The following is a 26,325-nucleotide window of genomic DNA, read 5'->3' on the forward strand; positions in this document are numbered from 1 at the left end:
GGGAGGGAGAGAAAACATTGTCGGGGGTGGGGAAGGAGGAGAACGAGGGCTGACGGGGTCACGGCTGCAGGAAGGGTGAGTTTGTGCCTGAAGTACAGACAGACAGGCTGCAATGAATCCTGGAGGACAGGAGGCCAAGAGGAGCCCGCGGCATCGTGAGGAATAAAGTTTAAGGACGATTCTTGAGTTTGTTTCAAAAATATTCAATCGCATCTTGGTGAAATGGCAAACTCTGTGCAGCACACACATTTTTCATATCTTTTGAATATTTTTTCTGGGGACATGAAATAGACATATTTGGACTTCATGTAAAGCGCTCTGTGTGGCTGAAAGTTATCGCCACGCTGACACGAGTTTGTGCAGTTTCAGCAAAGAACTGCTTGGATATTGGGTAGTTAATAAAATCAGACAACATTTTCTTGACCGGTGATCAGACCTTTTAGAGAAAAATAAATCTGCATCAGACAGTAAAAGTCAGATCAGCGCATCTACAACATCCCAGTGTATGAATAATTTTCGGCTCAGTTAAATGTACCATGCAATATTTATATGCTGGGACTGGATTTGGTGTTACTTTAGAGCGCTATTAGGATGTTTTGCTAGTTATTAATTTCATAACCAAAAACAGCAATGATAAAACTCTGTTGGGAAAGAAATAACGAATTTCATTTTTGTAATTTTCTGCATAAATTACTCAGAATCTGGCCTCCAGGTCTGCAGTGAAGCCGCAATCAGCAAACACTGAAAGTCTATTTTATCTGTTTATTGGACGGCACCTTGTCACTGCAACATTCAACGGTGTTGCACGCTGCACATTTTCCTGTTTTGTGAAACACACCATCGCCATGGTGACCTGTGGTGATGGGAGCATCATGTTGTGGGAATGCTTTTCTTCAGAAGAGACAGGAGGCAGGTCAGAGAATTGATGGAGCTAAATACTCGCAGCAAAACTTTTATTTGTCTTTTTTTATTTTATTTTTTTACAGATGCTCTACATCTAACCTGACTGAGCTTCAACTATCTTGCAATGGTTGTTGGACTTATATTTCTGTCTCCCATGTGCAATGTTTCCTTTCACTTCACTTGACTTCCCAGTAAAATATCCAAATTGAATATATTAAAGTTTGCTGTTATTATATGACAAAAGGGGAAAAATTAAGCAGGCATGAATACATTTGCAAGCTACTTTACAATTAGACACTTCTCAGTGCATGTAGTAACACTGTTAAACAAATAATCAGTAAAACAAGAGATATACTGTAGAGATGCTCCAACTCTGACCTTCTGTCTGTATCTTTACAGACCCATAACCTATCGAGTTTACTGACCTGTTCTCAAGCATACAAAAAAAAAAAAAAAACACAATAAAGCTGTATAAATGTTGAGCAAGCGCTGAGCGCTCCAGGGTTGGGACAAAAATCTGAGGGTCATTGTATGTAGGAGTCGGACTCCTTCCAGAATTCCTCACAGTCGAAAGCAACGGAGTAAAAGGAGCCTTGCAGGAATTCCTGCGTTTGTATGAGAGTTTCTAAATGTAACGGAGGCCGTGCCCTGCCCTCCCTTTCTGCATACCAGTGAGAGTGATGGGAGCACAATGGAGCAGGACGGAGTGGGTGTAGCTTCGGAGTCCCATAAAGTTACCCGGTTGGCCCGGGTCGCTTTGGAGCTGCTGACCGAGAGCACACAGAGTCAGAAAGATGAACAACTACATCTACAGTAACTACTAGGAGGTCATGTGTTGTCAGGGCTTCGTGTTCCCTCTGTCAGGACGTTCTTTTCTGTCCGAATAACATGCAGAGACAGGGTGTTCTGTGATTTTACCTTTGCTTGAAAAAGTTTGTATAATCCTCTTCATATTTTATCACACTATCACTGTAAAGTACAGTGCGTTTTACTGGGATTTTAAAATCAGCACAAAGGAGTTCATAGTAGTGAAGATGATCGTTTTTGTAAATAAAAATCTAAGAAGTGGGCCATACGAAGTGGGAATCATTTTAAACTGATACCCCTAAAATAATTCAGTGCAACTGATTTCTCCTGGAGGGAGTCACCTTATTAAGTTGAGGAGTTAAAGGTTCGTGGTAACCCTGGAGGAGCTGCAGAGATCCACAGCTCAGGTGTGAACATCTGTCAACGCCTGGATCTGGAATAACTTGTAAGTGACACGCAAACATTCAATTAAGGGTTCTGGTCAGACGGCACTAAAGTCTACCGTTTCGAACTGTGTGGAAAACCAGTACTGCACATCACCCAGAACACACCATCACCATGGTGAAACATGGTGGTGGCAGAATCATGTTGTGGAATACTTTGTGTTCATGTATCACATATAATCTAAAAAAATTAAAAAATAAAAAACTTTAAGTTTGTGGAGACAAAACGTGAAATAGCTTCAGCTTGTGTTTTCAATCTCTTGTAGAACACAAACAGTTTATGAAATCAGTTTTTTCTTTAGTAGTGAGTATGCATTTGGAAAATGTTCCATCCCTTTCAACTCAGAGCAAACCATGACAGCAGGTGACACAGATGATTCCCTACTAAGTTTAGAAAAGCCCAGCCTAGCTGGATGTTCAGTACCTGTCTGGTGAAGATAATAACACTGCAGGTGACAGAGAGCAGACAGATGCCATGTTATCTAATCCATCAGTGTTAGTGTGGCAGGTGTCGGATAAAAACAAATGTGTAGGATGTCATTGACGGCCATGTAAGCCACACACACACACACCCTCACCCCTGCACACGCACGCAGACTCATATTTGCCATGCAGAACCTGAGGGTGAAATGAGTAATTGTTGGTCTGTCTTGTGCTGCTGACATGAGACAAGAGAGGTCAGGACTGCTTGAAATGTCACTGCTGCAGCATGCTCCATGTTTCCTTAATCTGACCAGCTGCTCCTTAACCTGTGATAGTCAATGCCAAATCGCACCATCTGTGTTTCCGTGTGAGAATAGATTGCATGTGCTAGTGTACAATGAACGTAGGGTGTCGGCAGAGAGCGTCTGCACGAACACACACTCAGACATGCAGATTTAGTTTCACAGCTTTCAGACCTTTTCACATGTGAGGGTGTGTGCGTGCGTGTGTATGTATGTAAATGTGTTAGAAGATGCAAAATCATGTTTCTATTCCTTCAGAGAACACTGGCTGTGTTGTGAAATTTCATCTGATAGTTTTTACATATAATACTACTGATTACTGAATAAAGAAATGCTTTTTCTTCACATCCTTAAAAAACTGAAATATAGTATTATGGGTGAATTTCACTTTTTGTAATATGAACCCTTCAACACCATTTAACATACGCTTCAGAAGAAATAAACATAATTATGCTTAAATATTTTCAATGACATACTGCATTTTTAAATGGTGTTGTTGTTTTGAGACCATTTTCAAGTAATATATTCATAATGGCACAATAAACTCAAGTTTACTCTCTCGAAGACCAATAAACTTTAATTTTGTAAAGAACACTTTGCACTGGAACTGGAAGAGATATCTTAAATATCCAAAATAAAACTTGACAACGAAAACCAATAAATAAAGTAGAAATAAAAACCTCACACAACAGAATGCATAAATATAATGGATTATGATGTGTTTGTAAAAAAAATTAATCAAAATGGAAATTATTGAGCTCATTTTAATTTATCACGCAATTAATTGATTAATTGTTTGCTGTGACAGGTTTAGAGACTTCTTATAGAGTACAGATGTATTTATAATCAGATTCAGTTACACATAGATTGCCTTCAATAATTAGGTGACTCTTTAAGGTTATTTGGTGACACTAGGTTTTATTCAGGGGTATCAGAGTAAAAGGGGCTGAATACAAATGGGTCCTATATTTAGGGTATGTAATTGTAAAGGAACGTGAAAAGTTTTGCAAGGAACTGTACGTATTCATACACTTTGAATGGATCAAGTAACCAGATACTTTCTAGTTAAATTATATTGGATCAAATTCAGCTACATTAACATTACAGTTACTACAGTGAACTGTGTGAATGTCACCAAAGTTTTCATGCAAATATGCATCGAAGCTGCAGAGATATAGCCCCTCGATTTGCATGCGCGTATCCCACGTTCAACGGCTGCACACCCACCCCCACTGGCACATACATGCATAAATGCAGACTGGCTGATCTGAAGGAAAAACGACGAGCTGTGGAAATAATTCATAAAGGACGGCGATGAGCATCTGACATTTCCGTGGATGTGACGGTGCGGGTGCAACCAAAAAAGGAAAAAAAAAAACAACCCACTGACACAAATTTAGCGATTTACGCCTAAAAATAAAAGGATGCTGTGGGTATCCACAGGAAGCCACTTGGATCTGTTTGTCCCTCTTTTTCATATTCAAATACAGGTAAAAAACAAACAAAACAGAACTCAATCAGTTCCTGATTGAATGTGTACAGTCGTTCCCTTCCATATCCTCTCACCTAGGAGTTCAGTTTTATTACAATTAATGCCACACTATTTGTCTGTGGATCTGTGTTAACAAATCTCCACGCTGACAGATCTGACACCTTGTCTGTGTCAGCGTGGCAGCAACCCTAACTCTGCGCAGCTGGTGAATTATTCAGGGAATAAACCTTCAGACAACCAAAGAGAGGCCAGGACAAGGTCAGCGTGAGGCAGCCCGAGGAGTCGCTCATTAATGCGGCCGTCCATGTCGCCGTGCCTCAGTGACAATCACCCGCCGGGCGTCCTGCCCCTACACACACAAACACGGACAGAACTCTGGAGGGCGAGCAGCGCCGCATGTCTGCCGCTGCTGCTGGTGCTGCTCCATCAAGCAGCTCTGTGTGAAGAGACCGAGTGCAAAGCAGAGTGAAATTTCTCAGAACATGCAAACGGAGGCAACTAAAACCGAGAGTTGCCATGGCAACCACAAAGTACTGGTAAAGTGATCTGCACCTTGCACACACAAACGACGACACAAACCCGACGCACGGGCATCGCCGGCGTTTCTACAGAAACCTCTCCCACTCGCAGTGGAGAGGAAGCCATTACGGCGGCTGGCTCAGATCATTAGCATCTCTGCAAACACATTTTGTCTGCCGGCAGGCTGGGCTGAGGAGACTGGAGAAGCAGCAGCAGCAGGAGTTCAGTTTCAACTCTGAATGCCTCAGGTGACAGAGGAAGGAGTTGAAATGGGTTTTTAAGGTAAAGCATAGACAAACAGTGCAGATGTGTGAAAGTAACTCCCCTCCTGTACGCTCTCACACACCTAGAGGCCTGCTTGAACAACACCACCACTTCCTCTCCAGACTTCTGCTTTCAGGCTGCATTTTTTTTTTCATATAAATGACAGTTTGTTTTGTTCCCAGACACACTGAATCAAACCGTTGATCTTATCTATCAAAGAGTCTCCCCTCCATCTCTTTTAACAACATCTTAATCCATCTCGGAGAAAATGGTGCAGATCTGTACCTTCGGTGCATGCTTGGGCTTGCGGAAGAACGAGGTCTTGGCGGTGAAGAAAGTGAAGTCCTCGCTTTCGTCGTCCAGGCTGCAGTACCCGCTGCTCATGCTGTTACTGCTGGTCATGGAGGGGGTCAGCACCGTGCTGACGGTCATGGAGAGGTCTTCCAGGACACTGGAGCGGCGGGCAGCTTGAAGAGAGCGTCGGGTCGTCTCGGAACGTGGCGGCTGAAGGGACTCTCAGCCGCAGTCAAGAGTCCGAAAGCATCCGACTGTCCCTCGCTCACCCAGGAGAGGTCAGAATCGCTCCGCTGGCGCATCCAGTTCAAATGGTGCTGGCGATGGGCTGGAAGCAGCTGAGCTCGGCTCGGATCCGGCACCGTGAAGCGCCGCAGGAGAACGGGACCAGGAAATACAAGAGCGATCACAGACGTGTCACTTCCTCCTCACGAGCCTGCGTTTGAGAAAGCTCTGGTGCTGCTGTCGCAAACAGACTGCAGATCACCTGGCTGTCGGCAGCTGACGCTCTCTCACGCAGCAGGCCGGGACTCCTTCATGTCCACACCGGTTCAGAGTCGGCTTACAGCCTGGTGTCAAGTTAACCCCGCTCACCTGACGGCACCTGCTAAGCCGGCAGACTAATGAAGGCATGCATGCAAAACCACATCCTGTTTCAGACTGGGCTCTGCGTCACACTGGCGAATAGGGCAAACGGCAGCTGGGGTCAAGTTCTGGCTGCGGAGCAAAGAAGGAGCTCAGTGATCCCCATCCACTCCCGAAGTAGCAAAAGAGATCTCTGTGGAGACGACGAGACGCTCTCCTCCTCTCTCCATCGCTTTGGACTGATCCCTCCCACACAAGAGCCTCTCTTTCTCAATCCTCCTCTCTTTACGATCGTTTCCCTACCTCGTTCTCTCGCAACCTCCCTCAACCATCTGTGGTTTGAGCGTGTTATCAGGCGGAGAGCGCCCTCCCCCTTCTCCCTCCGCTTTCTCTCTCTCCCCCTCCGTCTCTCTTCCTGCAGGCAACTGCACCCTGCAGAGCACGGCCACTTCCTCTAGCAGAATACGACGAAAGCAACAGAGAGGTGGGGGGTGGACAGGGAGAGACATGAGTAAACAGAAAGACAAACGTTGATGAGCTGGAGCTATGAAGCCTCGCTGCTCTTGTATGCGCCGTATGTTCGAACGGCGGAGACAGGAAGCAGCAGGGCAGGGAAAGATGGCTGCTCGATTGCTGAAATTCGGTCATTGTGTGTTAACAGTTGACTCGAAACCGGCAAGACCACCAACCAGGTGTGACCCGGTAGGCTAGAGTGTCATTAAAAAGTTAAATTATTTCTGTAGTTCAACAGGAAAAGTGAAACTCACGTTATCTACAGAGAAAACCGACAGTTCAATTGGGTTAGTCTTCATTTTTAATAGAGAAATGTTATGTCACGGTCTAGGTAATAATGAGGAACTACTACCACTGAGGTTAGTTGTTCACAGAATGCTGTCTCTAAGTATGTTTGTGAAAAGTTGAGTGGAAGGAAAAAGTGAGGTAGAAAAAAGGTGCACAAGCAGCCTGGGCAAATGAGCAAAAGATCTAGACCACTGATTACAGATTTTTCTGTTTAGATGAAAGTAAATTTATCATTTCATCTTGAAATCAAGTTGCTTGAGTTTTGTTCCTTGAGTGAATTTTAAAGCTCTAAGTTGGTAAGTTTTATGGGGATTATTTAATTTTCCAGACAGAATTGGCTATTAGAACAATCTGGGCATCTTTAGAACCTCAGCAAGGAGACAGACTGATCGCCTCAGTGCCACGCTTTAATGATGAATTTCAAAAGTAGCCGCAACTGCAAATACTGTACAGTACATAAAAACATGTTTTCCTTCCACTTAGTTTTCTAATATATTTGGATATAACACTATCAACAGCCAGCTTCTTGCTTCTTTACCCATAACTGTCTAGTTTAAATAGTCTTTTTGCAATTATTTACAAAACAGAATTTTGGGTTTTATTAGCTGTAAGCCATAATCACCTGAAAGAACAGATAAAAATGCTTCAGTTGTGTCGCTCTCTGTGAAATTAACCTACATAAGAGCCTGCATAAGATCCTCTTGTTTAAATAAATTACTTGGCATAATTACGTTGTAATTTATTGAAATGCCCCTTTAAAAGCTGAGAGATCCCCAATCCTTCTGTCTTACGTCTGCTGATTTTCTGCTAAAGAGATGGGTTTGTGTCGACTAAGAGGAATAAAATATTGATAATTTACCCAGTAAGGGCAACTCCAGTCCCCTTTGACCTTACACTGAATACACGATCTGCCCTTTCTCTCTGGTAGTGACCTCCCATGTCAGAAAAGAGCCGAAGCCTCCCCCTTCAACCATGATATTGATTCCATCTGAACGAGCTTCAGTGAGCTGCTCTTGAATCTTCACAAATGCAGAACTGATTTCTGTTACGGTAGAACTGATTCACCATTTTACTCTGCAAGCTTTGGCTCTGCTCAAAAGGGAACCACATGCAGATTTGTTCCTCTATAAATGCTAAAGGGGAAGACAGTAAGAAAGGGGAGTGGGATGCAAAAACTACACACACACACACACACCCCCACACACACGTCTCTGATCAATAAAATGTGGTCAGTGCTTTGAATTGTGAGTGCAGCCACAGCAGCATCTGGACACGTCGGGGCGCACAGGGATCAATTTTTGCTGAGACACACACAAAGTAACAAAAGGCTGGCGAAAAAAAAAGCAACCAGACACACAGCTACAGTGATAAAACAGAGCAAATGAAAGAAGGGGGACAGCAGGAAATAAACGCTCGTCTTTCCTCTGGTCTGCAGCACTGCTGCGATATTTTGCGCCAAACCACAGTGTGCACAGAGACAAACCTCAGTCTCACAAATATGTGCAAAACAGAGATTGCACTTGTTTTGCTTCTTTTAGGCATAGCTTATTATGATGGGCTTGTTGTTCATTTGCTTCCAAAATTTAACTACCAAGATTTTAAGGGCGTACTGGAGGTGTGCACTGCCATAAATGACAGAGGAGCTTAAAGAGAAACACACATCTGTTAACAAGCATTATATCCAGCACAATAACTAAAAAGTTGCACCCTGATCCTTAGTCCAGACAAGGGCTGCACAAAATCAGAAAAAAGGAATTGCACAAAAGTATGGTTTAATAATGTGATACAGATTTTAATTATATAAAAAAAACTATTTTCCTGTTCTTCTTCTTAATTTGTCTTCATCACATTGTCCCCGTAATTCTTTGTAAGTTTTAACATCCCAGCCACTAAAAGCATACGTCAAGTTTGGGCAGAATTTGCATGCGATTGTGATTGCTATATTTGCAGACATTGATAATCTCATGAAAAACCTCCTCTGGTGTTGTTGTTGGCTTCCCTGATCAGTCTCCATGATTTTATTCATTTCTAGAAACATTCAGTACGTGCGATGTCACCTTTGTCCCATATGTTCTTCAGATATTGATCTTGGGCCGTTGTTAAAATGTCACAGTGCATCTCGTCAAAGGGTTGTGTGTGCCACAAAGCATCATTAGTTTGCTGTCAGCATGTGATTTTATCTGGTGAAGTGTGTGCTGGTGATATGGGCCCTAGACGTGACAGTAAGAGCTTTTAGCTCGTTAGCTTGTACCAATTTAGGGAGCTGCTATTTGAACAGTTTTTGAGTTGTTGAGTTGATATATGGTGTTTAGGGTAGTAAGAACATTGTTTACGAATGATTTGTGAGGACGATGAGAATGGCTAACTGTTATGACCCTTTTATAACAGTTAGCCATGTGATGTTAGTAAAGTTTGCATCTGCTTTGTAGCTTCCTTTAGTTGCTGAACCAAATAACTATTTCATCTAACCTCCATTTGATTGTCTGCAGATTCAAATCCAAACTACTTGAACTGGTCAAACCCAAATTTTCCCCTATAAAATGGTTCTTTGAAACACATTTCAAATTAAATAAATATTTACTTTAGGGAGCATCTTCAATGTTTTTTCGTGGCGTGAGGACCAAATCAACTACATAAAAACTATGGGTTTGTCAAATCTGACTAAATTATGCTACACTTATTACAGAATGTCTAAAATTATTGAGATCATTAGTTTTCAAGATTGAGTTCAAATCTTGTTGCGTTTTCCAGTCTTGTCTGCTCAGCTTTGCTTCTCTCCACGACAAAGACACTAACATCTCTAAAACATTTCTACTCCTGAATCAGTGCTTCAGTGATTTTCTGCGTGCCCACCCCGGCATCATTTCTCATTTTCTTGATAGTAGTCAGGTCCTGTTATCAGTAGGTGGTCTGACAATGAAACAGCATAATGCTAAAATGATCTGATTCTGACTTATGTGACATGGTTTAGGGCTCTTTTGCTGATTTCTTGGAATCCAGCCAAACGTAGATCAGCTCAATAAAGTTTATAACGCTCATCAATTAATGAATGGTTTATGCTAGACCAAAGTCCCATCTCCACCAAATGACATTACACATACAAACATGAACACATAGTAAACGGATCAATTTTCAAGCTGTTTTCTTAAGACTTGAGAACGTATAAAAACGTTGTTTTTTTCTGAGGCTCTTTAAAAGTGTACATATGTGCACATTTCAAATGATATTTGTTATCACAGTGAGTATATGAAAATTAGACCAGGGTGAATTTCCAAAATCTATAGCAAAGCAATGCAATACTTTTGCAAAATAATGCAAAAGAAAAAAAATCCCCCATTTTCCTTGGGGGTGTCATAAATTCAGGCCATGGCAGTAAAATGGACCATTTTAAATTTAAAGTAAAATACTGATGAGTAAAGGGTTAAAAATCAGTGTGAGATTTGTCAGATCCAGGTAAAATATGTCAAATTAATCTAAATCTGTCTAAAAAAAACACTATTTATTAGGATTTTGTCATTTAGAAAATGAAAGAAAGACAAAAGTCTGTAAAGTCAACCCCTCTTTCATTCTGGGTTTTCTTTTTTCCACACTAATGGAAACCTGGAAAACTCTAAAAGCCAATTAGATGTTTTCTTTTCAGCTGTATGAACCCTAAACAGTGTTATCTAGTCCCTTAAAAATGTAGTAATCTTAATAGGCTCATCTCTGCCAGCAAAATGCAGATTACACCAACACTGATCCTACAGCCCATTATAACATTAACTCATAATGGAGACAGAACAGATTTGCATAATTAAACAGAACTCCTTTCATGGCTTATTATTTGAGGATTAATCTGACACAATTGAATCTTAACTTTTAGAAATGATTTGAGATTAAATGGAAATGTTGACCAACATTCACACTTAAGTCATTCTGTGATCAAAGAAAACATGTTGGGATAATGCAGCTTTGCCGTGACTGATGTCTCTTGGGAGAAACAGTGATTAACCTAATTGGTTTCCTCCTTCTGACAGGAAGAGAGGAAGTGAGGCCATCATGGGCCAGAACTGATTCGATAAAGTGAACCCCTGCTGCTGGAGAGAGGAGATGGGGAGGCTAAAATAAGAAAAAAAAAGTGAGGAACTGGAGAGTCAGCAACAGAGGATGTTGTAGGCATTCGTTGATTTAATGTAGCGTCCGGTTCTGGGAACATTCTGTGAGCGAAAAAGGTATCTGAGCACATAAATAAATCCTGAAGTGATCCTGGATAGCCTATTGTTGGATCGGAGGACGTTTACGTAACAGTGGAGGCATGGAAAGATGACGCAAAGGCAACCCTATTAACTATAAAGAACTGAGTCATGTTCACCTTGCTCTTCCAACCGAATCCAGATTATCTCACCTTGCACCGAGGAGCTGCGGAGGAGGAGGTGGAGGAGCAGGGGGAAGAGCGGCCTTTGGGACCTGGGCTATCTTCCGTCTCTCTGTCCCTCTGGTTGCAGTCGAGCTGGACCTGTCTCTCACACTCCAGGTGACAGGTGTAGCTGCAGTCTGATGGGACAGAAAAACACACATCAGTGCATGCAGCAACCAATCAGCAGGCAGGACTGATAAAATAACATAATTAATGCTCCCCCAGAGGGGAGCCACCAGCAGCAGTGGAAGATGAGGAAAGTAGGCCAGAATTAAAACTTGATTTTTCATAAGAAGGAAATGGCTCCATCTAGTGGTTGAAGCCAGACTCACACATACAATCTGCATTCTCATCTTAGGGAGACATAAGCCTTAAATGATAAAATGTGTTTAGGTGCAAATAGGGGTTTGACCCCAGATTCTTGCAAACAGAAAATAAAGAAAGCCAAATAAGTATTAATATTACTTAATAAATATGAAGTCAATTTTGTAAGTGAATATCTCCTATAAGTTTCTTCTGATGCAGGTCCATTGAAAAACTCATAATGAATTTATAAGATATAATGTAGAGCTGTGTTAAATGACTCTAATGTACTACAGCAATGAACTGACTCTTAAAGCTTTTAAGTGGTTAAGTATAGAGCAGTTTCCCCGATATACGATCTTCAACTCTCATCTGCTTCTGGTAAAAAAAGAAAGAAACAAAAACAAAAAAACAACACGGATCAAGCTACTTCCTCAAAAACCTCTGAAAATAGTTGTTTTTTGTTCTCTGCTTTTAGGTTAGCTCCACATATGTGAGTCTGCCTGCTTATGCCTCCAAGACTTTCTTGTGGTCAGAGGTTTTTCCCAGCCTCATCTCTCACTTCTCCTCAACGGCAGAATAAAAGACCATAAAACTGCCCAGGCAAGAACAGCTCTCCTCTAGGGGGAAACGGGAGACAAATAATCCTCAAAAACACTTTGTCGTTTCCTCTTGTCATTTATTGAAATGGACTTTTTCTTCTTAAATGTAATTTAATCAAAAACAAGTAACTATGAATAACTAACAGAAGGTGAAAGAGTAAAAAAAAAGATAAAATAGCAAAAGTAAATTATGTTATGCTGTTTTTTTTTCATTGTCATGCAAAAACATAACAGGTTTGATATAGATTTTAAAAAATTAATCCTTGCATTACACTCATATTTAACCCTTCAAGCTTTTCAGCCTATTTAAAGGGATAAACGTGCTGCTATTTAGATTTGTGTTTTTGAGCTTAATGTTTTTAACCAATGGTCAGTAAACTGATATAGAAAAATGCATGGCTTCACTACAGCAATGTGTCCAGGTCCAAATGGCCTTGTTACCCTCTTCATTCTGACAGATGATTTGTTGCTTTTTTAGATCATTTAGCCATTTTTTTGTTTCCTAACGAGTCATATTGAGTTATTCCAGGCCTGGATGGTGAATAAATAAATACGGTTTATCACAGCTAATTCATGATTTAACAAGAGGGAAGGGATTGTTTTTATTTTTTTTACAATACTATGTTGGTTTGGATATCAATTTTCCTTAAACAAATGAAATCCTCAGTAAAAACTTTACTTTGTATTTATCTAAGTTGTCTTTGATGTTAACATTTGTTTGTGATGATCTGAAACACTGAAGCAGGACAGAGAAACAGAAACGGAAGAAATCTGCAAGGTGGAAAATACTTTTTCACAACCTTGCATAAGATATTTAGCTAAAAAAATCTAAAATATGAAAAAAACAGCACTAAGGAATTGTACATTTTGGCCGGTTAAGTACCAACAAATTAGTTGACTGGATAGAACATCACAAAGAAATCATATTTCAGCCATCTGACGGATATTAAAACAAATAAATTCCTGAAAAAATAAGATAAGCCCAGATTTTCCCTTTCTCTGCCAACATCAGTGACCTTTTCCACTAGGAAGAACATAATGGCAGCATGACTTGGTGACTTGCACTGAAAACAAAGATCTCTTTGGTTAAAATCCAACTTAAATGACTTTTTTTCTGCAAGATATAAACTTCAGATAAATACAAAAGAGTTGTAAAGACAGGACGACTCTTTAAACTATTTAGCTTTGGCGAAGAACAAAGAAGGAAGATGTGACAACATATGGCATAAAATATACTTATAAGGAATACAGTGATAACTGAAGGTGCCTGCACTGGAACAGGAGGACAGATATAAGTATGTGTGAATGGCAGCGACTGGATTGGCAGATAAACTGCCTCGCTGACAGGCGGGGATGTGTCGACCAGAGGGAAGAGTTCAGATAAGAGGATGCTCCGCTCATGACATTTGAAGGTCAGTGCAGGGAGACAGAAAGAAAGGAAGCTGGCGGTGGGAAAGGAAAAGAGAGACTCCTTTTCCTGTCTTTGGTTTTCCCTCATCCATATTTACACTGGCATCACCTCCGCATCTAACGTTTACTCTTGTACTTCTATGGCAGCTGACGGAACAACCTGACCATAACTCATCTAACTCTTTCTGCCTTCATTGTTATCAGTTCAACCCTGAAACGTGAGTTTCACAACTCAACAGAGAGTCTTCACATTGCTTGTTTGCAGTGGCGTGAAGGTATGAAGACTTTCTATGTTGTACTCTAGAGAAAGAGTGCAGTGAATAAACGGGAGAAACCGCAGCAGGTGATCCGGGAGGCATTCAGTCGGTCACGGTATGACGACATGCATGTGGGCGAAGTGCAAAATAAAAGTGAACAAAATGTGAAATAGAAGAAGTAGGTGACGGAGTCAGGAATGAGGGTGTTCTTCTTGTGTAGCTTGTTAAGTGATGTGTGTTAGTTTGTTGGTGTTTGTAGGGAGAAGAGGAGGGTTTTCCCTTGTCACTTCAGTGGAAATTTCATAACCCCCCTGTCAGATAGAGAAGTTAAGTTGGAATTTCTGACTCACTTACAGGAACTACTGACATTTATTTTATTTGTTTTACAGACTGGGCCAAGAACAACATCCATCCATCCATCCATCCATTTTCTGTTCACCCTTGTCCCTAATGGGGTCGGGAGAACAACATTTTACTTCATATTTTTACTTTTGTTTTTTGGGAGAAAAAAAATCCCCTCAACAGGGAAGTTGGCTTCCTTGTAGTTTGCTCTCTTCCGCTGAAAAAACGTCACCTATGGGATTAGAAAGTCTCTTTGAAAATCAACCAATCCAGCTATTGTCTACTGCTTATTAGAGGTTGGGTCACAGGTCCAGGAGGTACACCCAGACATTCCCGTTTCCATCGACACTCCTATGATTTCTGGTGGATCCCAAGCTGTCCCTGTAGTGGTGGAGCCAGAAAATGTTCATACTGATTCAATAGTGGCCAACAACTGATCTGTGCCAGAACCATTTTGAAACACAAGATCCGTATTGTCCAAATAATTCACTATTCCATCAATTTTCTTCATCTAAAGACAACCTATACACATTTATTTGTAAATTTATGTTGTCCAAGCATATTTCACTGCTTCTTTGGTCCGCATTAGAGTTCGATTGGGCATTCTCAACTCTACAAACAAATCAAACTTTCCGGGTAAACAAGCTAGAGATCAATTTAAGCGGACTAAACAGGACTGGTGTGAATGCACCCTTAGTTTCTTGTCTATTCTCAAATTAATTTCTTGCTTCCTTTTTGAGATTTTTGGCCAATTTCCTGTTGTCCACTTTAAATGACTTGATGCATGAGTTTTAACATAGCACCATGTTGATTTGAACATGATGCATATGCAATGACCATAGATGAGGGAAGTAAGATAGGTCACACAGAGGCTGTAATGATTGATAAACAATCATTAGCATCCAATCTTCCAATGCAGTGTTGATGCCAAGAGCCGTGTGTGTTGTCCCAACATGATTGCTGACTCTGGTGTTGTGAGTCACTCAGATGAACCGGTCTGGCTTGTTTCTGCTTTGCAGAAAAAAAACCCCACATAGGATATTACCTCCTGACTGACCCTGCCTCGACAGTGCAGGGCGAGGAAAAAGGCACGTTTTCAGGGATGTGCATCAGTGCAGGCGAGGACAGGAAGGGAGCTCCGACCTGCACTTAGTAAAGATCCATTTGTGGAGGCTGTGTTAACTTCAACTGCAGCAGCGGTCGATAATCAGTTGGAAGATGGGAAACGGGGGACTTTGTCTCCCTCGCACAAGACACAGCATGTCTTGTCTGCATTCCTAAATGCATCTCTCTTTCTTCAGTCTCCCATGAAGCACAAAGATCCATCTTCATTTGAAGTAACTTGAAACATCGCTATGTGCAATCACTAAATGGGCTGAGACAGGAATTGCAAGATGCGGGGATGAGGGTGGTTGTTTTTCTGTTCCCGTGAGACAGTGGGTGAGGGACAGATTAGCAGTGTCTCTCAGGTTAAAGAGGATGTCTGCATAGCTGCAGATACAAAGGGGGGGTTATTATACTTACTGCAAGTCTGGTTCAGGATGGAGATGTTGTGGGGTTAGATAGCTTTAACATAAGGGGAGGGGATACTAACACCAACGCTAATGAATCTAAGCGGTCTAAGAAGGACCTGAAAGCAGCTTAGAGGGTCTTTGGGGGGACGTTTAACTAGTCTGATCCTATCACAGCTGATTTGGAGTTATTATTCATGTTCTCCCATGTGTGAATTTTGTGCACAGACACACCATGCTTCACACATTCCTTTTTTCCTTACTATTAGTATTTAAAGGTATTACTTGATTCCATTTTTAAACATACAGCATCACATCCATCTCTGATCCTTTTGCAAACACATTTTCACAGAAAAAATCCCTTTGTGTGAGGACCCACCAGACATAAACACACAAGTGTAATCCTCAGACTTCATCAAATCTGACTCCCTTCCTCCTGACATCTGTGTTTGTTTATCTGCACTGTAGCTTCATATTTGATAACAAAGAGTCTATCTTCTTCCTCATTCTTTAAATATTGATCTGTGTGGATACAGATGCTCCCACGATGCACAAGGAATGTTGGCATCATTGAGATTCAGAAATATATCTGTACAATGCATTTTCTATCTCATGATAGATATAGTTTTCGTAACATTGGATATTTAAGTACAAAATTTTACCTACTTGAGTTCTACTATCTTTTCAACAGCTCGTGATCCAACATAATGGTGAAGTTTACTTCTGATTTTGGCAGTGTGGTAAAGAACTATTTCACTTCCTCTTTTGCCATCCAGACAAATTTAGATCAGCTCTTATTTCAAATATGAAATGTCAAAATTTTGACTGGGTTAATCTATGCTAAACACAGGTTTGCCACAGCGCAGTTTGTGATACCCTTCTTAAAAATGTAACAAATTGGACTGCTTTGTTTGGCATCTAAACCACAACCAACTTGGAAACCCAATCTAAGAAGGTCTGGAAGCCCCAAAAGTAGTGAACTGTGTTCATAAAAATGTTGGTTGTCTGTTAGCAGCTTATAAACTAAAAATAATCAATGAGTTGGACTAAAACGTAAATTGTGTTGTTTCAAATGCCAAAACAAAAATTATGCTACCTACCTATAAATTTATGCGAAAGCTCCCCATTGAAATACGGGCATGATACGCACAAAATCAAGCTTTTGCTGAAGAGAGATATTCAAACATTTATAACTCAATTAGATACATTCCTACTAAACCATCCAAATTCACAAATGTGTACACAAGCATACTGAAAACTGTAACCATTCATATGTAGTTACAGTATATGTGTGACTTTGTGCTGAAAATGACTGAGCCCCATAAACAGGACCTTATCGACATTAGAGTCAGCAAAGACTGCCCTGTCCAGATGACATGAGCTGTAAGGAAGGGTCCGCCTTAGGAAAACTGCTGGTCTATCATAGGGCACACAGATAGTCATGTACACCAATTTTCCTTCTACTTTTCCTGTTTTCAGCTTGGGACAGATTAACCAACAGAGAACAAAAGCTGAAAATAGTCAAGTCAGGGACGATTTGGCCTTTTACGATGAAAGAACTTTGGTTTACTTTGGCTGTCTTATGTTGTGGTTTCTATTTCAGTCAGTTCTTTGTAGTTTTTCATTCTGGAGTTTTTGGTATTTACATTCTGAGTCATTCCTGTGTTGCTTAGTTTTTCCCAGGCCATACAAGCAGTCTCCTGTTGAGGCCTGTGCTTTGTATCACACTCTAACCTGCCCATAGTTGGATTTCATCACAGGCTTGACTCTCCTTTTGTATGTTTTCAGTTTCATTTCAAGGTATTCCCACATTAACCTTCTGGCTGGCCACTCTTGGGTCTTTTACAACATGCACTGTTAAGGTCACCCAGATAGATCTGGTAGATTTTACATTCATTGGTATGACTGTTAAAGATATATGAAATAAATGAATCCTGCATTGCAGTACCATGAGTACTTTTAAATTTCTTTCCTATCTTTGTGTTTCCTCTAACTTAAACTTTGAGGTTTCTTCACACAGTAACTCCATCCACACCGATGAGTGTTGTCAACAGGTCAGGGGCAGGATGTGTGTTCAGGAGTGACCAAGCCAAAAACAAGGATGCCCGACAGGCAATTTCTCTATGCATATTCAGTGCCAATAAACACAGTGCTCACCTTATACTGTAAAAGCAGTGAGCTTCACTCTTTTTTATTTATTTTTTATATAATTTTTATATATTTTTAGTACCCCGCCAGGGGGTCTTTTTGTGGCCTCTAGTGTCACTTATTTTTTTAAAGTAGGCTGACAGGAAAAGGGGAAGGAGAGCGGGGAAGACATGCGGCAAATGTTGCCGGGTCCAGCAGTCAAACCCGCGATGGCCACGTCGAGGACTCAAGGCCTCCAAACATGGGTCGCGCTATCCCCTACGCCACCACGGCACGCCCCGACCTTCACTCTTAAAGTACTTGGTCGCCATTAAGCTTCAGCCACCCAACCTGAGGCTGAACTGCTTTGGAATTAGGCTTAAGGGATGAGATACCTTTACTTGAAATCCCTTTTGAACTCACTGTTTACGCTTGGAAGTGAAAGGATATTATAAAGACGATTAAAGTTAGCCTTGAAGCCTGCGCATACTCATACAGAAGAAACTCTAGAGAACCCCAAAAAAACCTCTAAACTACTGTGTTTCCTGGGAAAGCACAACTTAGTTTGCAGCAGAAATGTCTCTGCTTGCATTTAAAAAACCACTGTGTGTGTCAGTGGGCTTCTGATTGTTAGCACTTTATGAGATCAAAGGGATTACTTTCTCACTCAAAGTAACCTTTGAATTTCTCCACATGCAGCCCCTTGATGTTAAACTTTCTGAGCCACATCTTTTATAAATGTTTGAAAACACTTAAATATGCTGAAATCCTAATAGAATAAACTATTCAAGAAGTGAAGTGTCCAGTTTGTTCCAGTTTTTATTCTTTAAAGGGATTAACTGGGTTTCCTTCCAGGGAACGCCATCTATAAATAGCCCTTATCAGTCTGCAGTGAGCCTGCGCTGCTGAAGCTGCTTCTTAGGCTTTGAAGGCTGCAGCATGACGTCACTCAGGTTGAGTGTTGGTGAAGAAGTGCTCCCTGAGTCATGTTTGGTCAGGGTCTTATCGCACTCACACAGAAGGTCACACACACACACCAAAGTGTGTGTGTTAAATCTTTTGCTTTAAAGATTTGTGTCATTCTGTCTGTGGGTGAATCAATGAATCTGCAGCATCCAGCCATTATTCGCTCCCTGCCTCTTTTCACCCCGGTCGCACTTCAGGCTAATGTTACAGCATGTATTCATTGCCCTCTAAAAAAAAAGCAACACAAAAAAAACCACATTAGCTCAGTCCTTTATTTGGGTAAAACATGGGGAAAAATCGATGCTGCGCAGCTTATGGTGGGCTCCTTCTTTTCTCAAATTTCTGCCACACAGAACAAAGTCAATATCATAATTCACTTAGGGGGGATTTTAGAGGCTCAAACTGAAAGTGTGTTTTGGATCCGTCTGAGTGAGATGGCGACTTTCTGGAGGTGCAAAAGCAACTGCAGCTGCCAGCTGACCTTTTTCACTTGGTTGTTTCCAACCAGTGTGCGTGCTGGACCCTGATGATGGGTGAAAAGTATGGAAGGCCAAATCTGTCACATTGAAATGAATTATCTTTTATGTGATAACTTCAATAAACTTGAAAAGTACTACAATTAATAACTAAATTGGTCAATTTTTTTTAAATAATTAAATATGAGAAATGTAAAAAAAAAAATCCTTTCATATTAAATAAACATAAAATGGGTCATGAAATGGTTTCCTGCAATTTAACCCCGCATGATGATGCTAACACTGAAATAATTATAAAATATATAAGTATGAACACATAATAGTTTAAAAATAGTATAATATGAATTTTTACATTTATTTACAAAAAAATATTTCTTAACTATTCATAATTGTATTTAATTAACAGTTATTTCTAATTTTACCAGACTTCTTAAATAAGTGAATATTTATTGATCCAATTATATATCTATTAGATTCTGGAATGTGGTGAGTAGATACCATCTTCTCTTACACAAAAAGCAACAGGAATGGATCAGTCAATAGTGTTTTAGAGACAAAGGCTAACACGGTGTTTCGAGGCATGGCTGTTCAATAGTGGACAGAACGGTCGACACAAAACAGAAATATTTTGGCCTACAGCCGGCCTCTGAGGCCAGCGCAGCTCAACTTGTCTACTCATCAACTTTTTCTCTTCCCTCACAGTACAGATTCCCGTTCACTTCATGACAAACGTGAGGAGATTTTTATTTGCCGTTGTCGTACCTGAGTTGGTAAGCAAGGATCCATTAGACGATGATCTTCGCAGGATCCTCAAGCCGTCGCTCCAGGAGCGAGACTTGGGCAGCCTCTTCAGCAGCCGGCCCAGCCGCCGTGACACATGACCGAAGCACGCGCTACCGGCATCCACTTCTGAATCCCCCTTGACTTCCTCCAAACACAAGGACACCTGGCCCAGAAACGTCCTCCCCACTGGTTCGACTCGCCCCAGCCCTTCCCCAACCTCCCGTTTTCCCTCCTCCTGCCCTGAGCGGAGAGGTGCTATCTGTGCCATGGATGGAGCATGTTGACACCATCCGGTGGGCACCGTCCGGTGTGCGTAGCCGTCGCTGGATCGCCTGTCCTGTCGCCGGCTGACCCTGTCCCTTTGTGGACTGCCCCAGCGCCAGCCCACCAGCTGCCCCCCTCTGCCATCCCAGCGGAGCCACTCTGCCACCGGTGCCACGCTCCGAATAAACAGCCCCCTCTCCACACGCTCTGCCACCCCTCCACCTGTTCTCCACACAGAGTCCCCTATGCTCCCACCTCTTGAACAGTGCACCTCACACCTGAGCGTGGAGACTTGAGACCTGAATCTGTGCCGGAGGGCTTATTCCTCTCTCGTCCTACTGTTGCCACTGCTCCCTCATCCTCTCTCTGTGTCTACTGCAGCACCCACACACTCTGCAGTATCAACCAGCCAGCTTAAAGAGACAGACACCCCCAAACACTCCTCTCGAAGCTCCTCTGCTACTTTCTCTCCTCTTTTTTTCCCAACAACAAAAACATCTTCCTCTTCGTCAGTGATCGATTTTTATTCAGCAGCCATTCCTCTGACTCCAGAGAGGCGATCACTGATACTGTCTCGTCTCTTATCCCTCTTTTCAGTCTCCTCACTCAGGGGAAGTGAGTCAGCCAGTCTCTTTCGCACCACAACAGTGGAATATCTCGTCTGTGCAAAGCGAACGCATCGTGTGGGTTGAGATGACGTGCGGTCCGTCGGTTATTAATATGCTCTGTGAAGAGGAAAGAAGAAGAGCCACATGGAGTTATTCTCCTGTCCTACTTCTGAAACAGAAGAAACAGGACGATGTGCTCACCGCTTTGACTCACGGTTATTATTACATAATCACAAGCAAGGTCGTCAGAAGTGGGTTTTTGCGCCAATGGAGCAGCTGTCCAATTCTTTGTACCTGCTGGAGGAAATGCATTCTTTTTATGTGCTATCTCTGGTGTAAGACAGGTCTGCAGTCCTCCGAACAGTATCCAGCCAAGGGCATCCTAAAAATAAACTTCATTGAAAGTCACCACTGTTTTTTAATACAGACGGCACTGGAGATGCAGCTTTCCTTATGGTTTAGATCTCAAGAAAATGTCCTAACCCCTTGAACTTATACACAAAGGAGTGACTAATATTGAATTGGAAAGAAAAATATTTTTTCTTTCAATCCTTTATAGAAGTCTTTACCAGCTTTGCTCGTCTAGAGACTGAAGTGTTAGCCTGTTCTTTGCAAAATGGTCAGTCAGACTGGATGCAGACCATCTTTGAACAGCTATTTTCAAGACGTTCCACAGATTTGCAATTGGATTTAGATCTAGGTTTTTTTACTAGGCCATTTCAAAACATCATTATGCAGCTCTGACTGTATGTGTAGGGTCATGGTTCTACTAAAAGACCATGTTTCCAGCCACTACTAGGAGAAACATCCCCACAGCATGCGGCTGCCACCATCATGTTTCAAAGCGGCTTGTGACGATCTGTAAACACGGCTTCTCCTGGCACTGGCTTTCTTCTAGCCTCTGTCTCATAAAGAAAGAGATTTGTGAACTCCATGAGTTGTCCGGTCAACAGGATCTCTGCAGCTCCTCCAGATTTACCATTCGCCTCTAGGATGCATCTGCAATTTTTTGCTCCTCTTGCCAGGTCTGTAGGTTTAGGTGGAGAGCCATCTCTCAGCAGGCTTTGAGATGTGCCGTGATCTTTTCATTTTCAAATAATTGAACAGATTTCTGCGAGATGCCTAAAGAGTGATATACAATTTTATAATGTAAAGGTGCTTGAAACTTGTCCACAACTCCCTTCCCTGACCTGTCTGCTGTGTTCCTTCCTCTTCATGATGCTGTTGGCTCGCTCAGGCCTTCACAGAACAGCTGGATTTATACTGAGATGAAACTACACACTAATATATACAATAATTGACTGATATCTGAAGGCAATTTGCTGTACTAGGTTTTATTTATGCATATAAGGAAAAGATGGTTGAATATCAATGCACATTACTTGTTTTCAGATTTTTCTTTCATTTTCCATCCACTTTGCAATAATTTATTTTGCACTAGAATACTGTAAAGGTACCATAAATGCAAACGTAAAACACAGTAGAATAATCATGTAGCCGATTTTGACAGACATATTAGCTCTGAAGGAAAGTTTAGGCTGAAATGTGTGTTGTGTTCCAGTTTCTCTAGACGTGAGGGTTACGTGCCATTTTAACACCTCCCCTCCACCCATATTTCCCTTCGAGTGGGGTTTTCTGAGAGTGAAACGGTCGAGCAGGTTCTTGATTCAAGACCCACTCTGTGTAAATCACACTGAAAACTCCCTGAAGAGATATCTGGAAAGTATACAAGAGGCAGAGAACCATGAATGATCTGCAGCAGTGTGTGAGCTTCCTATGCGGTGATGTTAAATTTAGAGTGTTGTTTGAGATTTCATGATTTCAAATTCCAACATGTCTCAGATCATGTATAATAGGTATTGATAGATGCTGTAACATATTGTCTATTTGCACTGTGAACAATAAATACAAAACTCCACTGGCTTTTCAATTTGCAAGGGAAAATGGCTAAACTGGGAGTGACGGTATTCCAAGATCTCAGTTCCAACTTGTGAGGTAAATGGAACATACTCGAATATTTAACTTAAAATCCAATTTGTCTGCATCAAAACTAACTGTTAAACTCAATACTATGCAAAACCAATATGAGTTTTCATGTGATGCCCAAAAATACAATCTTATTTAGTTTTTCTAATTGTTAGCCGGGTCAATGTGCAAAAAAAAGAGCAAACCGCACAGGTTTTAGTAGCTGGAACTGTAATACGGCTAAGTTGGTTGTGAAGTGATTCCACTAAAATCCTAATTGAAAGACACTAAACATACAATTTTCCTTACAAAAAAACATTAGGTATCAACATCTTCATATTAACAAAAGTCTATGTGGGATATTTTTTTATTAATAATGGAAATATTAATACTGCGACAGACTGGCGACCTGTCCAGGGTGTACCCCGCCTCTCGCCCGGAACGTAGCTGGAGATGGGCACCAGCAACCCTCCCGACCCCATTAGGGACAAGGGTGAACAGAAAATGGATGGATGGATGGATGGAAATATTAATAAAAATATGAGGCTTCAATTTGTTTTGGTGCCGCAGATTTTAAACGGTGAACTGAAATAATTTTGGTCATTGCTTACAAAGTTTGCTGTCTGCTGTTTTCAGCTGAAAAAATATGAAATGGTTCAGAAAGAACTCTTTTAGGCACAGACTGTGTGACCATGATGGAAAAGCACTTGAAATACTTTTGCGGTCTGGAATGTTGTTAAATATGGTTATTGTCCATCTGACATTAGTGAAAAATATATATAATCATGCTTAATTATCCACGAACAAACTCTTAATGCATGTTTTAAGACATAACTGATCATTACATGTCTTCCGCTTGGGTGCTAAACCCTGTTGTTAACCAACGGGTTTCAAATAGCTACTGCTTAAAATGTAGCTGTGTAGAAGCATGAGACCGAACAAAGGAGACCACCAAAACCAGGAGTCAAAGCTCTGGATCTACAACAGTATGAGAGCCTGAAAACATTAAATCACATATTAATCTGACATCTGACTGTAATCCCAACGACTCTATTCCTGGGATTTAATCCTAGACATGAGACATTCAGAGCTGGGATTATAGTGGCTGCCATTCCCAGACCATTCCCACTTAAGTCCCCGAGATGACAAGAATCAACAAATTAAATCAAGGAAACACACTTATAATGTTAAATGAAATTTAAGATGACATTTAATATGACATCTTAAATGAAATTACCCAGATAAAGAGTTTTTATATTAATGAATTTTACATGTTTTATGTTGTATGTACTGTGTGCAAACCATTAAACATTAGATTTTTAATGCATTTAAAAAAAACACCAACTAAGTGTCTACATAAATGTAGCATGTAAATGTATTTCAGTGGCAGTGGGTGGAAGCTGGAATATCTGGAGAGAACCCATGCTTGGACTAGGACCACCTGTAAACTCCATGCATAAAAGTTTCTGCTCAAGATTCAAACCAAGGACTTTCTTGCTGCAAGGCAACAGCTGATATTTCACAAGAGTCCAAAATGTGGCCCAAATGGAGATGAAAAACACAACTGATGAAACTGGGGTGTAATGAACAATTTTCAAAAAAATTATATACAATTAAATACAACTCTATATCAAATTTTAGTATTTTTATGACTACAAATCATCAGAATATAATGGACTCCCAATGTTCACAAAGGCAGACGTCACAACTGTGTGCAAATAGCTAAAATGCACCAGTACATAAAGACCTTCTGTAAAGACATATAACTGCCTATTTTGATACTTCGGATGCCAAATATAAATTAATATCCATTAATATGCACAGTGGAAACCGTCTCAGTGCTACACAAAAGCTAATATCAACACCCTTAATTATTTCCGCTCTTGGGAGACACAGCCAACCAGCACCAAGAAAAATGAATGACCCTCCTGGATTGGCTGCTTAGCAAACTCCAGCCAATAATGTGTTAACTAGCACTGTGCCGAAATGTTTCAGCTTAAGTTTCTGGGAGTAGGTGGATTATTTCTGCAGGAGTCCACTGTGCTTAAAAACCAAGAGAAATAGCTTATTGCTTTGAGTGGAAAATTTTTTCTTGCATTGTTGCAAGACAAAACAATGCACAAAAAACAATGACTGATGACTGGGGTCTGTGAGTTTGCTCATGTTCTGTTCAGTTTATAGAGTTGAAAAGCTTCTCTTCAGCATAAGTCTGCCTGCCTATTGACTCATCAACAGATTATGGCCGCTAAACCTATTGGGTTGAGTGAGCTATGCTTCATTTTCTGCCCAGTTACAGTCAAATAAAAACACATTTTTTGTTCACTGCCTGTCTTGTGTTTTTGAAGTGGGAACGCTATATCACCCGTGACACTCTCATCTAACTGTCAAAATGAGGAATGAAAATAAAAACTAAAAAAGCTAAACCCACAAAGATGAAAGGCGGCAGTGGAGTCAGACGACAAGGCTGGGCGAAGACGTTAGACTGACAGATTCCTCTGGAGGGCAAGGCCACAGGAGTCCCAGTGGGACCAGCTTCTATAGGCTTCATCTGCAAGTAGGCTGCAGCAAACTGAAGGAGGGCGATAAATCCGAGAAGTGCCGACGGAGCAAAGCAACCAAAACAAAGACGCAGAATAATTTTTATGGCTACAAATCTCCGTCTCTCGTCCCCTGTTATTTGATGGGAGTAGAGGAAAGGCAATTATATGTCCATGTGTGCTGCTGCTATTTTGACACATTTGTTTGCTTTTCTTTTCTGAGCGTACCCCGAAAGGACCGACTTTGTACTGTTGCCCTCAGGACTCTGCAGAATTCTCACCTCTGATAGCATCACAGAGAAGCAAGCAGAGGTTCATTGGCAGCTGGCAACAAAGCACGGCTGCTGTGCCTTCCACAAGCTTTCATCCCCCGTGAAGGTTTTTTCATGTTGTGTCAGATCCCAACAATATACTTTGAACAATTCACTGCCTTCCAGCTACTCTGTCATAAAGCCCAGATTTGTTGAGTGAACGACTAGTAACTCACTGTTTTTTAGAAGTTGAGACCTTGGGATATTGTTTTATGCTCTAATCCAGCTGTAAACATCTCTACAGCGCACCATCAATGACCTGTCTGCTGTGTTCATTGGTCTTTATAATGCTGCTTGTTACCTAATGGTCTATGCCAGCACAAAATATCACAAATATTTCACCATCACTGTATCAGTATGTGCAATATTCACATAGCAAATTATTGATTGGAGCGCAGTAATTGTTGGCTACTGTATTCCAGGAGTTATTAACTTGCATTTTACATCCTAATTCAATATTTAGCCAAGTGAATAGAGCTGAGTAATGCCCACACTAGACGCTAATGACACAGCCAAAAATGCTAAACGTCACAGAGTGATGCAACCACAGATGAGACAGAGAGGAATGGAGAAAATGGGAGTATCTGGCAACTAACAGTGTCATCATAATACTTATCAATATTATCGCCAACAC

At 41.2% G+C, this 26,325-nt stretch overlaps 1 protein-coding gene across 3 annotated transcripts in view; it reads right to left on the reverse strand.

Annotated features, from left to right (window-relative positions):
- rassf5 (Ras association domain family member 5) overlaps window positions 1–26,325 on the reverse strand; it is a 34,639-nt gene that overhangs the window by 5,158 nt on the left and 3,156 nt on the right. The window contains exons 1-2 of one of the 3 annotated variants that reach the window (XM_028002500.1): window positions 19,986–20,981; window positions 11,218–11,366 (exon numbers count right to left, since the gene is read on the reverse strand). In XM_028002500.1, the coding sequence (XP_027858301.1) occupies window positions 11,218–11,366; window positions 19,986–20,274 (438 nt within the window). In that variant the 5' untranslated portion in view covers window positions 20,275–20,981. Of the gene's footprint in view, window positions 1–5,438; window positions 6,401–11,217; window positions 11,367–19,985; window positions 20,982–26,325 lie in introns of those variants that run through there. The other 2 variants (XM_028002499.1, XM_028002501.1) reach the window with 2 other exon arrangements.

Source organism: Xiphophorus couchianus, chromosome 20, assembly GCF_001444195.1.
Source record: "Xiphophorus couchianus chromosome 20, X_couchianus-1.0, whole genome shotgun sequence".
NCBI classification, from domain to species: Eukaryota; Metazoa; Chordata; class Actinopteri; order Cyprinodontiformes; family Poeciliidae; genus Xiphophorus; species Xiphophorus couchianus.